Source organism: Martes martes, assembly GCF_963455335.1.
Source record: "Martes martes genome assembly, chromosome: 8".
NCBI classification, from domain to species: Eukaryota; Metazoa; Chordata; class Mammalia; order Carnivora; family Mustelidae; genus Martes; species Martes martes.
The window spans coordinates 123,735,029-123,748,418 of NC_137895.1; the positions used below are offsets into that span (position 1 = coordinate 123,735,029).

The 13,390-nt window shown below is 39.4% G+C and overlaps 1 protein-coding gene across 2 annotated transcripts in view; it reads right to left on the reverse strand.

Moving 5' to 3' along the window:
* NEBL (nebulette) overlaps positions 1-13,390 on the reverse strand; it is a 352,919-nt gene that overhangs the window by 78,842 nt on the left and 260,687 nt on the right. The window contains exons 6-7 of one of the 2 annotated variants that reach the window (XM_080810107.1): positions 4,529-4,630; positions 3,460-3,561 (exon numbers count right to left, since the gene is read on the reverse strand). The exons of the other annotated variant lie outside the window; for it this stretch is intronic. Of the exons in view, the coding sequence (XP_080666233.1) occupies positions 3,460-3,561; positions 4,529-4,630 (204 nt within the window). The remainder of the gene's footprint in view (positions 1-3,459; positions 3,562-4,528; positions 4,631-13,390) is intronic. 2 annotated transcript variants of the gene reach the window in all.

The following is a 13,390-nucleotide window of genomic DNA, read 5'->3' on the forward strand; positions in this document are numbered from 1 at the left end:
TAACTTGCAAATTACAACCTGCTTAGGTATCTTATCATTCAGTTGCTAAAGGATTTGGATTTTCTTTTTTTTTTTTTCAGACCTCCCTAAAAACCGAGATAGGAGCGAAGGGTAGGATTTTTGGTAACTGAATTTGAAATATCAAAAGAAAAGTTCAAATACCAAAATTTTCTGCTAAGAACTCTCAAATAAGATCATAAAGGAATGAATTGCAGACTGGTATCTAAAGGCCAATGTGACTATTCCTGCTTCAATCTGGGCGTAAATTCCTGCAAAAATGCAGAGTGGAAAGTTATTCTGAATATCAGCAGTTAAAGTATTCTTGTGAAGTGACAGCACGTTTCTATGAGCCGGACAGCATCTTAACCCTGACAACAAGCCTAAGAAGGAGGTATTGCAGTCGTTCCCATTTTACAGATGAGGCTGCTGCAGATGGAAAGATTGTCCAAGTTCACTCAACCAGCGAGAGGCAGAACTAGGAGTTTAGCTCAGGCAATCCTGCTCTGGAGCCCATTTTCCCAACACCTCGACCAAACCGTAGTGTTTTTCCAGAATCTGCTGCTTCACTTATGCGATCGATGGGAAGTCTTCGTTCCCCAAAAAAGGCTGGAGAAGAGTTGCCAAATGTACGCTGCTCTGCCCTGCTTCTTCAACAAGTGTTTTTTGGCATGAGCGGAGCCCCAGGAGCCCCTGCCCATCTCGGGTCCCAGACCAGCACATATCCCCGGGCTCTCAGCACATCCACAGGCTCCTGAATCATGTAGTTGTTTTGTAAGTAAAAGGGCCTTCTACATCGTAAAACAATGGGTATGAGGCACACTGACATTCAGGTGTCTCTCATTGACCCTCCTTGCTCATCTTCACCCCACGACCAGCAAGTTGTCCCAGCTTCTGAGCACCCCAGCTGTGGACAAACATGGTAGCCTCCCAGCTGGCCTCCGGGACACTGCCTCTCATGAGGCTTTGTCTCCTGCACGGTGCTGCCATGCTAACCTCCCTTAAGTAGTATCTTCTTTACAATGCTTTTCTGCTCAACACTTCCTGGGACAATCCATTTCCTACCTGAACGTGGAGGGTACTTGAGAGACTATAGTTAAAATGGTGAGAAGTTGCAGTGGTGACTCCTTTTCTGAATTTAACTCTACAATACTCCCAATTACTACAACTGAAACCACTTTTTCTTCTTTACCTTTTCTTGTAGAGAACCCATTATTCCTATTCTGCTCCATAAATATGGCCCACAGTCCAAATGAATACAACACTGACCCATTTACCGTCATCACAGCATCTCAATTCCTCCTGGATTTCCTTGTATATTTACGACTCCTCTGTCCTGCTGAGAAGCCTCTGCTGTCTCTCAGACTCCTCTTCTCTGTCCTGCACATTCCCAGCCTTTATTTGGGGCTTTCCCCTGAGCAGACCTTCCAGTCCATCTTAGCTCAAATCTACCTGTTACACCAAACCCTTCCAACTACACAACCCTCACTGATGTCCTTTTCTCCACACTCACCGGATGTGACAGGTATAAATGCTTTACTGGCATTTCTCTTTCTCCTAATAAGTTTGAGTATCCTTTCAAATGTTTATTGACTATTTTGTTATTATGTTGCCCTTTATAACTGCTCATTCATCTCCTCTACTTATTTTTCTACAGGGCTTTTTAGTCCTTTTCTTTTCACTATTAAAGAACTTTTGTATATTCTAGATATGAAAATGTTCTTATCATTTGCATTACAAGTGCTTTTCCAAATATTTGAATACAGCGGCTCCTCTTTCTACATTTTAAAAAGCTTTCCTCAGACCCTTCCTTCTCCATAGATAATCCAATGTACTTAATTTATTCAAATATTTAATTTGATTCAAAATGTTTAAAAAGTTTCTTTGGATTCTAGCTGGAATTGCATGGGATTTTTTTTTTTTTTTAGAAAAAAATTTTTAAAATTTATTTATTTTTTTAAGTAAACTCTACCCCCAACGTGGGTCTCAAACTCATGACCCCTAGATCAAGAATTGCATGGCCTACTGACTGAGCCGGCCAGGGGGCCCTTGCATGAAATTTTAAAATTAATTTTGGAAGAATTAACATTTCTATGATACTCCCAAGCTATAGCACAGTTGGTTTTCTCATTGGTTCAGATATCATTTCACGTTCTTCAGTCCGATTTTATAGTTTTCTTCGTTTACACCTCTCCATTTTGAAATGTCATCCAACTTTTGCAACTTGAGGAAAGTATACTTTCAAAGTTGAAAACACCATAACTGTATAAAAGTTGCTTTTGATTCTATTATTATTAACTTGGCAAATATTATCGTTTTCCATTGAAAGAGTTTAAATTCTATGGTCAGGTATGCGTAACTATCCTTTTATGGCTTCTAGATCTCCAGTCTTTTTAAGACCAAATCTGTCACTCCTATGTGGTAATATATATTCTCCTGGGTTTTCTTTTAAGATTTTAAAATTATTTTATTGTTTCTATTCCCATCTCTAATCCATCTGGAATTCATTTTGTATATAGGTTAAGATTCAGGTCCAATTTTATTTTTACCCTGATGGATGGACAGTTATGTCAGCACCATTTATGAACTAATATAACTTTTTTCCCACTGACTTGAACCAACACTTTCATCATATATTAAATTCTTATACATATTGAACTCTATTTCAGGATTCCCTCTTCTATCCCACTGATCATTTTATCTCTTACTGTACTAATCCCATATTGATTTAATTTCAGTGGTTTTATATTATGTTATGGTAACCCATAACTTAAGTTTTCCTTCACTGGTCTTCATTTTCATACTTCTAAAGGCTCTTCTCAGGCATTTCCTTTCCATTCAAACTCTAAGATCAATTATCCATATACTTTAAAAAATCTATTGGCTTGTAATTGAAATTGCATGACATTTGTATATTAATTTGGGGAGAATTGCAATTTTTATCTACCGAGACATTCAGCCAAAACACGACATGTCTATACTTTTTCAGATCTTGTTTGATGTTCTTCCATAAGACTTCAAAGTTTTCTTCATTTGCGTCACCTCTTTCTTATTTTGTGACTAAACTAGAGCATATGAAAATCGATATTTTACTACCTAGTTAAAAACTGTATGTGTATGTGTACAGATAGACAGCAATCTAATTATTGATCTAATCTAATCTAATTGATATCATGATTGCTGAATTCCAGAAATCCTAGGAAATGTGACAACATGGCTAACCTCAGTGAAAAAGATTAGACTTTGAGCCAGGAGAAAACTCTGTTTTACGCTTAAAACTGGACTCCTTTTATCTCTTACTGCAACTTGTAATTATTGCAATCCTATCTGAAATGGTTTCAGAAACATAATCTTTGCATATTCTTGCCATTAAAGATATTATCTAAAATGAAATAGTTTCCTGTGCCACTAGAAACAAAATCTCTGAATGAAATCATTGTGGAATTACCACTAGAGTCTTACTTGACTAGAAAGTCTAGAAGCTTCCACAGCATGTTCGAAATCTGGTCTTCCAATTACAGCAGGCTCTTGATTCATTACTCCTTGCCCTTTCTTGTACTCTGCCTAAAATGAATCAATAAGAGAATGTTAAATATTTCTACCTCCCAATGAAGAATTATATTAATATTAGCTGAAAAAAATACAATAGACCCTCAGTCCATAAAAAGCCATTCCTTACAATTCACCAAACACTAAAATGCAGACTGGTAGAACAGAAATTGCCTTAGTGTGGTTATGTAAATAAATTCAACCTTTTTTGTAGTAAAATAATTACTAAATTTGAGTCTACATATCCTGCCATCATCATTGTGCTGATGCATAAACACTGAAAAAAAAATTAAAAGAAATTTCTCGATAATTGAGACCCTGCCTTCTGCATACAAATAGCCTGTACGACTCCTTTCATCTTAGGAACTGATCTAGCCCCGTTTGGTTAGCATCAAGTTAAATCTTGTAAATAGTTATTGATTTTGAAGTGAGTACAGTCTCTGTGATTCAAATGTTTGGTTTGTGTGAAGTCATCATTTTTAACCAGGATGCAACATATGTTTAATTAAAATGGTATTAACCAATAAGGATATCTTGGAGAAGATATAACAAGAAAACAGCCAAAATGTATAGAAAATGTACAAGGGTAAATGGTGACAAAAAAGAATCTGCACAATTAACAGTAACACAATGGGAACACAGCCAAGTGAAGTTCGTTAGGACAGGGTAAGGTGAGAGACCAGATGATTAACAAAACTGACTCTCAGATTGAGGCATCTGAATGTTACCTTACGCCCAAAGAGCACTTACTTCTCTAAAAGTATGACAGCATTAGCCAAAGTCAAGGCAAATTTGAGCAGTTTCTGCATATGCCTGAATAACTTACACAGTCAAAGGGATAATTCAGATAAAAAACTTGAGGTGTCCTTAATTCAGATTGATTAATTTCACTAATTAAATTAACCAGTCAACCACCAAAGTCACGTGTTGTCTCTGAAAAAATAAGAAATCATTTCTGCTCAAGATAAGAAAGAGAGATTACATTGCTTATGAGCTTGGAGAGCTGTGTTGCCATCTTGATGTCTGGTCTGTTGAGATCCGCACTATACGTGTGGGCGTCCTGCACATCTTTTCTATAAGAAATCTGATCAAAGAGACAATTTTGATTGAAAGAAAAAAAAAAGAAGAAATTAGTCATTTTATAGGGCTACCAATCTTAATGTCCATCACATCAATTATTCTTGCCATCATCATCTTAGAGAACCCAGCAACCATAAATTGTTTTTTTAATTTTTTGTATGCACAACATTTATTTGAATAGATGCGTTATTTTTTTTCTACCATACCTAAGTCTCACTAGCATTATTACATGTGAACTGGAGTCATACAATCTAAAATTTGTGAGCCCGAGACTTTAGCACAAAACCAGTCTCAGAGAATCTTACGGAATTCTTTGGGAATTATCACCTGAAAAGCATGTCATCACATGTAAATGTGTATGTACATATTCACATACAGAATATCCCCAGTGAGGGCTGTAACTTGCCCATCACATAGTCTCAACCCCCACTGGATGTAGGATAAGCCCAGCACATGAGTGTAGAAAATCACTTCCTGGGGTGAGGGTACGTGAAGCTGCTCTCTCCAGCTCTCTTTTTCTTTTTCTGACTGGACTCTTAAAATGCCCATGTCTGGCAAGTCTAGTCATGAGTACTGATATTTTTATTACCTAGCAAATACCATCGCAATGACTTGAGCCTCCGAAAATAAAAGCAATGACATTAAGGAACATTCATTCTCTGAATGCACGAGATACAATCAAACCAAAGTGTGGAAAATAGACATTTCAAGAGAAAAAATACATGTACATTTAACCAAGCGTACTTAAAACGATGGTGGTTATTTAGATTAACTCAACTGACAAACAGGAGGAGAAACCAGATGAGAACTAGTATAACGTCCCACAGTCAACACCTCACCAGTCTGTCCATTTCTCTGCTTCCTGAGCTCAGTCATGAGCTGAAGGAGTATTCATCTATTTTCCGCCAGAAAATAGATAATTATCACCAGGGGCTGGTCAATTTGTCCATTACATTAGTTCTATTAAAGTTCTAAGGCGGGTGCCTAGGTGGCTTAGTGGGTTAAAGCCTCTGCCTTCAGCTCAGGTCATGATCCCAGGGTCCTGGGATCAAGTTCCGCATCAGGCTCTTTGCTTGGCAGGGAGCCTGCTTCTCCGTCTCTCTCTGCCTACTTGTGATCTCTGTCTGTCAAATAAATAAATAAAATCTTAAAAAAAAAAAAAGTTCTAAGGCAAAGGGAGTAGCAATGGTTATTTTTAGGACCCCCCTTCATTTTTTCAAGGCATAGAAAGGTAGAACATAGAAACGTAAAACAACATCTACACAAAATGCACTATTAATTATATTTGTATGAAACAAGTATTTCTAATGTTGCCTGCAAATTTTCTACAGTAGCATCATCTAAGGTACTTATTCAAAAATTAGATTCCTGAGGTCCATCCCTAACCTTATGTAGCAGAATTTCAGCAAATGGGGTGGAAGAATCTGCATTTTAATGAGTTCTCCTGTTGATCAATATGAGCCAGTGTGTGTTCTAGATAATATCAATGTATCTGGTTATTTTCCTATCAGTCTTGCAGAGTTAAAAAAAAAAAAAATGTACTTTCTTACTCCTTTCAAAAATATCAGGTACAAGAAATGAAAGGCTCCCTATGCATTCTATTACTTTTTTAAATTTTTTTATTTTAATAAACATATAATGTATTTTTATCTATTACTTTATTTCAGTGAAATATTTATATATATTTCTATTTACTCTTGTAAGGCCTTGCATTTGTCTCACCACCATGACTGTTTTTTAAACAATGTTTATAATCATGAATCTGTCTAAAAAGTGAACACAACTTCAACAGAATTAACATAATTTCAGCAAGAACATCTGTTTTCTTCAGCATTTCTGTTTTCATAGGCTTCACCTTAACAAATAATTCAGCTAAGTTTTGTGCACCCGGGTAGCAAAAGAAACAGGAAAATAGGCTGAAAACTGAGTTATACTGTTGGGTGAATTTTTTAAATCTTTAAGGATTTAAAATTAAGCCAATTTCATTGGCTTCAAATAACCACCGGCTTGTGCACCAACGAGGGCCAACCACCCCCCCATCCCCCAACTCCCCCACCCCTGCCTGCACCCAGTTAAACACAAGCTGTGTAAACAAAAAACGGACTCTCAGGTGAAAACAAACCAAAATTACTACCCACCTACAAGACTAACTGTTCCTAAGTTACTGCATTCATACGGAAACCACAGGGGGGTAATGTCTTTTTGTTTAGAAAAGAATGAGGATAAAAATGGAAACCCTTACTTTTTGAAAAGGGCTGCAACCTTCCAGAAATCTCTGCTTCGTCTGGGTTATGTAATTATATGCTGCTCCGCCTAATGACTGCATGAAGAGAGGTGAGAGGCACAAAGGCGGCAGGAGCAGGACTCTGAATAGGGCCCCATCATCCATGTAAATTGCAAATTAGAGGCCGGCATATGTGACTCAAAACAAATATTAAGATTGACAAGAGCTGCAAATTCAAACAAGCGGACACCACAGAGCCGCACAGGAGAACGGCCCGGGAGCCCCGTCACGAGCCAGATCTTCCAGAATACCACCGCGCGGGGACGTCCCACCGGAACGGGGCTGTGGGTGGAGAGGCACAGGGCCGTGGGCTCCTGGTCTTCACCATCTGCAAGGAGGTGTGAAGTGGGCGGTGCGGCAACGTGGCTGCCTGGCGGACTGCTCATCTTCCTCCTCCTAACCTGGGTCTGAGGGGAGCTCGCCTGACATTTCTCTCACGTCTGCAATATGTCTTTGCTTCGTTCTGCAGTCTGTCAGAACCCAGGAAGAATAAAAATGGCACGTGGCAGAAGAGAGATGTGGCAGGGGAAGGTCAAAGAATACATATATATTTTTTCTATTTCCTGAACAAATTCAACCCCTAAGGGCTAACTGTATTGGCACAAGGGACTGGCGTCCATCCTTCGGGCTGTCTTCTCTTGACAAGATGGGGTTCTGTACAATACTGCTGAATAAGAAGAGAAAAAGAGACTCATCATTGACCCTCAAGCTTGCATCCATCTGGGGCTGATGATTTTCAGCTTGAGGGTCAATGATGGATTTTACCTTACTTTACTTAACGTCTTGTTCCCTACTGCATCCTTAGAGGATGGAAGGAAAAAGCACGAGAAGGGAGATGGGAGGAGGGAGGACATAAAAGAGAGAAGAGAGGAGGAGGGGGAAGAGAAGAAATAATGACGCCAATAATCATCGCCACTTTCGACCATTTACTAAGGACCGACTAGCATATTAAGGATTTGACATTCACTGCCTCACTCAGGCATTTCTTAAACGTATGACTATATTCCTTACATCACGGTCTGTCTACTACTCTTCTATTTCAAAATTTTTCTTAATTCTTAACTATGTATTCTCATTAATGAACATTAGAGTAACGCCAGTCAGTTCCACAACAGAAACAAATGGAAATTTAGTGAGCATTACAACTCAACCTACAAAACGACTTAGGGAAAAATCTCTCAATACTATTTCAGTCTGCTCCCAAGAGAAGAAGGTGTATTTCCCCACTTCTTTAAACCTTGTGTTATACCTTCAATGAAGTCTCATCATTCCCTTCTAGAGGCCCCACACGAGGCCATAAAGTAATTATCATAAGATGATCATTTCCTTATACCTTGATCTTATATTCAAGATAAACTACTTTTTTCTTTTTAATGACATAACAATATACAATCTTATCTGTAAAGACTGATTGTGGTTTCTTATTCAGGAACACCTGAAACGATTACCATACATGCTTGACCTCTTCCTCCTCTTTTTTTTTCCCCCCACACTAAATTTCTTTCCTCTCCTTTTTCCATTTATCTGGGTCATTTCCCTAAGTTATGCCTTTGTAATGGACATGTGTAATTTTTGTGTCCTGGGGTTTTTTTATTTGGAAACTGCCCCTCCCTCCCTCGGTGATTTGGTGGGGCTGTCCACGGCACCCTACCCTCTTAGTGACAGGCGTGGCCACATGACAAGCTCTCCAATCAGACATCTCATTCTTTCAGAAACTGTGATCAGTAAGGGGGCAGACACATCACCCAGGGAGGGCCAGAGTCACCGATTGATCTCGGGTTGGGGGAGAAAGAGCTGCTGTCCTTCCCTCTGGGATCAGCGGCTCTAAGGATAATTTAATTTTGGAAACACCAGCAGTCATCCTGAGACCACCTAGACAGTCTGTCTGAAAGCAAAGCCAGGCAATGGGGAGAGAGAAAGAGTCCCACTGACAGTGAGCCTCTGGATCCAGTTACCTCTAAAGGTAGCTTGAATTTCCAATTATGTAAACCAATAAATTCTCATGTTGTACTTAGCTAACCTGAGATGGAGTTCTGTTGCTAAACCTAGAAACTCCCAATTCTCACAGTCTCCATCTTTGGTTTTTCTGCCATGTCCAATCTGTTCTTCATTGCTTCCAATAAAGATATTAATTCTATCAAATTTGTTTTTGAATTTCTTCCTTGTCTCATGACGTTCACTTTTCCCTCAGTTTGTACTGTCATCATTTTATCATCTTTTAATCTCAGCTTGTTTCCTATAATCTACAGATTTTTTTTATTATGTTCAGTTAGCCAACATACAGCATATCATTAGTTTTTGACATACTGTTCACTGATTCATTACTTGCGTTTAACATCTTTTGCGTTTTTTTTTTTTACACCTGTGCAGAAGGTCCAACATACCAGGCATTGTTCTGAGCACTTTACATGTATGAAAGCATTAAATCATCACCCCACCTTTGTTCGCTGCACTGTCTGTGTCCAACCGGGCTTCCTCAACATTCCCTCCCAGGACTGGAACAGTTATCCGCAATCCCCTTCCCTGTATTGTTCTGAGTTGGGCTTGGTCAATGAGAGATTCAGACTTAGGTCCTTAGCTAAGGACCAAGGTTGAGAGGTGAGGGGACAGCCAGGATGGCAGCCACAGACAGACAACCCTGGGGGAATTAGGGCTGGTGAGCAGACTTAAAAACATCAACCCCAGCTGGCTCAGCCTTTGCTACTCTGACGAAGGCTGATGTGATTCTTGGTGAGAAGAGACTAGAAAGGATATACATGTTAAGTTTGCGGAACAGAAGGGAGGAGCATGGCCTGTATTTAGTTATAATCTTGCAGCACTCGTGCAGTCATTCCCAAGAAACACTTGTATCCTAAACTCTCACATTAGAGAGGCCCCAGGTATCTCACAAAGGCACGTGGACTGGAAATTCTATCTCAGGCTTATTTCTGTCTGGGCATCCTGTATGTAAAAGATGAGTAAAGTATTAAATTGTTAACTATTGGGATGCCTGGGTGGCTCAGACGGTTAAGCATCTTCCTTCTGCTCAGGTCACGATCCCAGGGTCCTGGCATCAAGTTCCTGCTTAGTGGGGAGCCTGCTTCTCCCTCTGTTTACCTCTCTCTCTCCCTCACGAATAAAATAAAAGTCTTTAATAAATAAATAAATAGTAAGTATTATTTTTATGAGAGAATATATGCCTTTTATATACAGGTAAATGTAAGATCTGATACTCATCAGAAGGCAGAAAAGTTTTCAATCTCCTAAAAGATGAAGTAAAATACAGAACTGCATCTTTCTCATTATTATTGTTGTCATTGTTTATAAAAAGCATTTTAGAGTTCATAGTTTTTTTTATTCATGAGTTAATTTTACCACCACCAAAATCTTGTAAAGAAGGCAGAATGAGCATTACCAACTCTTCTGTCTCAGAGACAAGCAAAGCACTAATGTATCTATTTTAATACTAACTCCCAAAGTGCTGGTATTATAAGTAACATCGGGGAACCACACAGAACCATGACTGCCTCTCCAGTACCACTTTACTGATTCATCTCTAAGCTTTTTCACTTTCTGATGGAAAAGAAATGTTATCTCCTGATAAGTTTTTATTACGACTAAGAAAATACATATATCATTCTTGAAAAGAACATTAAATCTCTTGTTTCCCCTGCTGAATACTTCCTTCTAATGCACACTGAATTGATTACCAATACAGTGTTTGGAAGAGTTTACCACTCTCATTTCATCACAAGTCTACACAGACCACATCACTTACAAAACTTAAGATGGCAGTTCAAAATTTGTTTGACTTCCTTCAGAACTATTGGGTTTCGTGTCTCTGATAAGACAGATGAGAACTAATAATGTTTTACTGGGGTTCTCATTTTGAGCCCATCTTTAGGGGAAAATAACAGGATAGATTATCTCCAGTTTCTCTAATTACATTAGAAGAATTTGGCAGGGGTACATCCCTTAAGATACAAAAGGATTTAGATTGGCTGTTTTTAATCATTTCTTGATTATAATATCAACAAAATAGGTAGTTATATGGGTTCGGGATCATTTTGAACATGCCCTTCTGACCTAAGTGCTTCTTAATATAAATTTCATATGGAGTTGGCCCTTTATTCAATCTAAGGCCTGTTAATTATTTCAAATTGACTATGAAATCATCCTAACCTCTCAAATCACCCTTTAAGATTGGAAGGGGACCAAAGAGGACTCATATTTTACAGAGCTGCCCTTCTGCAAAGCCCTTTTATATACCATCTCATTTAATACTTGAGAGAACCCAGTGAGGTAGATATCATTGCCCCACTTTACAGACGGGAACACTAAGATTTGGAGATATTAGGGCACTTGTCCAAGATCATCCAGGCAACATGTGGTCTGACTCCAAATTCCTTTTCTACTATACGCTACAGTGGAGGGTAATTGGGTATATGATCTCTGCCCCCATTCTGTGCTCACTGAATTGGTGGGGAAGGGGAACAGAAGAGACACGTGCCCCAGGACGGTCTTCCTCTTGAAACTCTCAGTTACACAGAGGTGAGAAGTCAGTTGGCCCTCACAGAAGTCCTCTCCTCATCCTCTCCTGCCTATTCACGCCTCTAAAGGCTGAGGGAGAGAACGGTTCTGAAAGAAAAATCATGCTCCGTGCCCTTTGGCCCATTGAAAAATGTTCTTAGAAAATTCTGAGCTGAAAGAAGGCAGAACGTAAAAGGTTTAAACTGCCGTTGGCCCAGTTTCTTGGTTCTCTAACAAATATCAGAAAGCTGACTTGCCCTTGGTGGGAACATAAAATAAAAAGGTAAGCGAAGATGCATTGTTTCTAGGCAAATCAGATGTATGTGTGACAACACATTTTCTTTTAAATTAAATCACGTCATTTATAGGCAGCATGTAAAGGGACATCCCACGTTACCAAAGGGTAATTCTACTAGTAGATTCTCTGCAAATGGGTTTCACTGGAGTGGAGTTTTGCGGGAGACAGAGTTTCATCTTTTCTGGAGATGTACTAGCCTCACCTACAAACCAGGAAAGGTGCTTGCTTTCCTGAGGCTTTTGAGACCTCTGTTGAAATTTCATATTGTAGGGACAACAAATGTATTATTCTAAGTGCCTTGACTCTAGAGGAATATCAACTACTTCACAGGTAGAATACAATTATCATTCGCACTTTAAATCTGAGTAAATAGTCTTAAACACTTTCTAAATCCTATTATATGTACAAACTTTGCATGTGAAGGTCGAGCGAGTAGGCAGAGGAGTGTAAGTAAATACATCCTTCTCCCATAAGTACACAGTATTGTATGGAAGAGAAAAGGCCTTTATACTCTATTCCCTCAATCCCACAATCAAAGACCTTTTAAAAGAAAAGGCAGAGTTAAAATAATAACCCCAGTTCTATGATAAGGAACTTCCGTATTTGAATGTCATTGAATTATAGAGTTGGAAGCGGCCTCCCTAGGGTCCGTGTGAGGTGCTCCAGCCCCTCCCGGACCACCCCGACGCCTTCATCCCCGCAGCGCCTTGCATCTAGTAATCTAAATCCTGATGATAAACTATTTTGTCCCACATTTGAAAATTTTCATTCACAATCTTGACCAATAACCAATGCCTTTTAAGAGGCAGGCAGGGGGCCTAACAGAAAGGGTGGACTTGGGAGTTCGACTCTTTCGTCTCATTTTCTTCGCCTACAGAAGGGGACTCAGTACAGGGATTTGGTGAGAGTTGGAAACAATGGGAGTCTTGGCAGAGTTCCTGCTGCTCAGCGGTGCTAGCTAAGTGGTAGTTTTTCTGGTTACAACTGACATTCTATAAGTGAACCGTTCTTACGAAGCATCCCCTTCCAATGGCCTTGCTGGTAATTACAAACGTGCAGCTTTCTCGTCTCTCATCAGGGCTAAACCATCTTGGGAAATTGTCTTGGTCCTGGCATATGTTTACACATTGGGGTTAAAATGTAAAAACCTCACTCTGTTTTTTACTTAAGCATTGATCTATTGAAATTAATACCAGATAACTGTTGCCATCCTGGAAAGAGATACTGCCCAGCTGAGGCACAGGGGACACAGCATTAGCAAAGCACCATTCCGTAAGGGAGCTAAGTGGTGGGACAGGGTCCACGGGAGAGGACAAAGCTGTATCAGGTACTTTCCAAAGAAAGGGAGTTTCTTGACCCAACTAAGGCAGACACCTTTATCTGAACTGATCTTAGCCCTAAAAGAACCTAATGAACAGTTCCCACATGCCTCTTTGAGAGCAAAGAACTCCTAATGGGGAGACAAATGAGCTTCCACTGAAATTTCAGGAAGAAATTATTCTTCTTGAAGAGAGCTTGACCATTGGCTCTCCATATGCGTTCCAAAAGAGGCAGCAGTGGGGTAAAATCCCACTAGCCTTTGTGAGTGACTCTTCCCCAGGCCAGTGATTTCTGGCGCCCTTTCTCCCAATTTTTCTACAATTCTAGACTGGAAACTATGAAGGACTTACCAT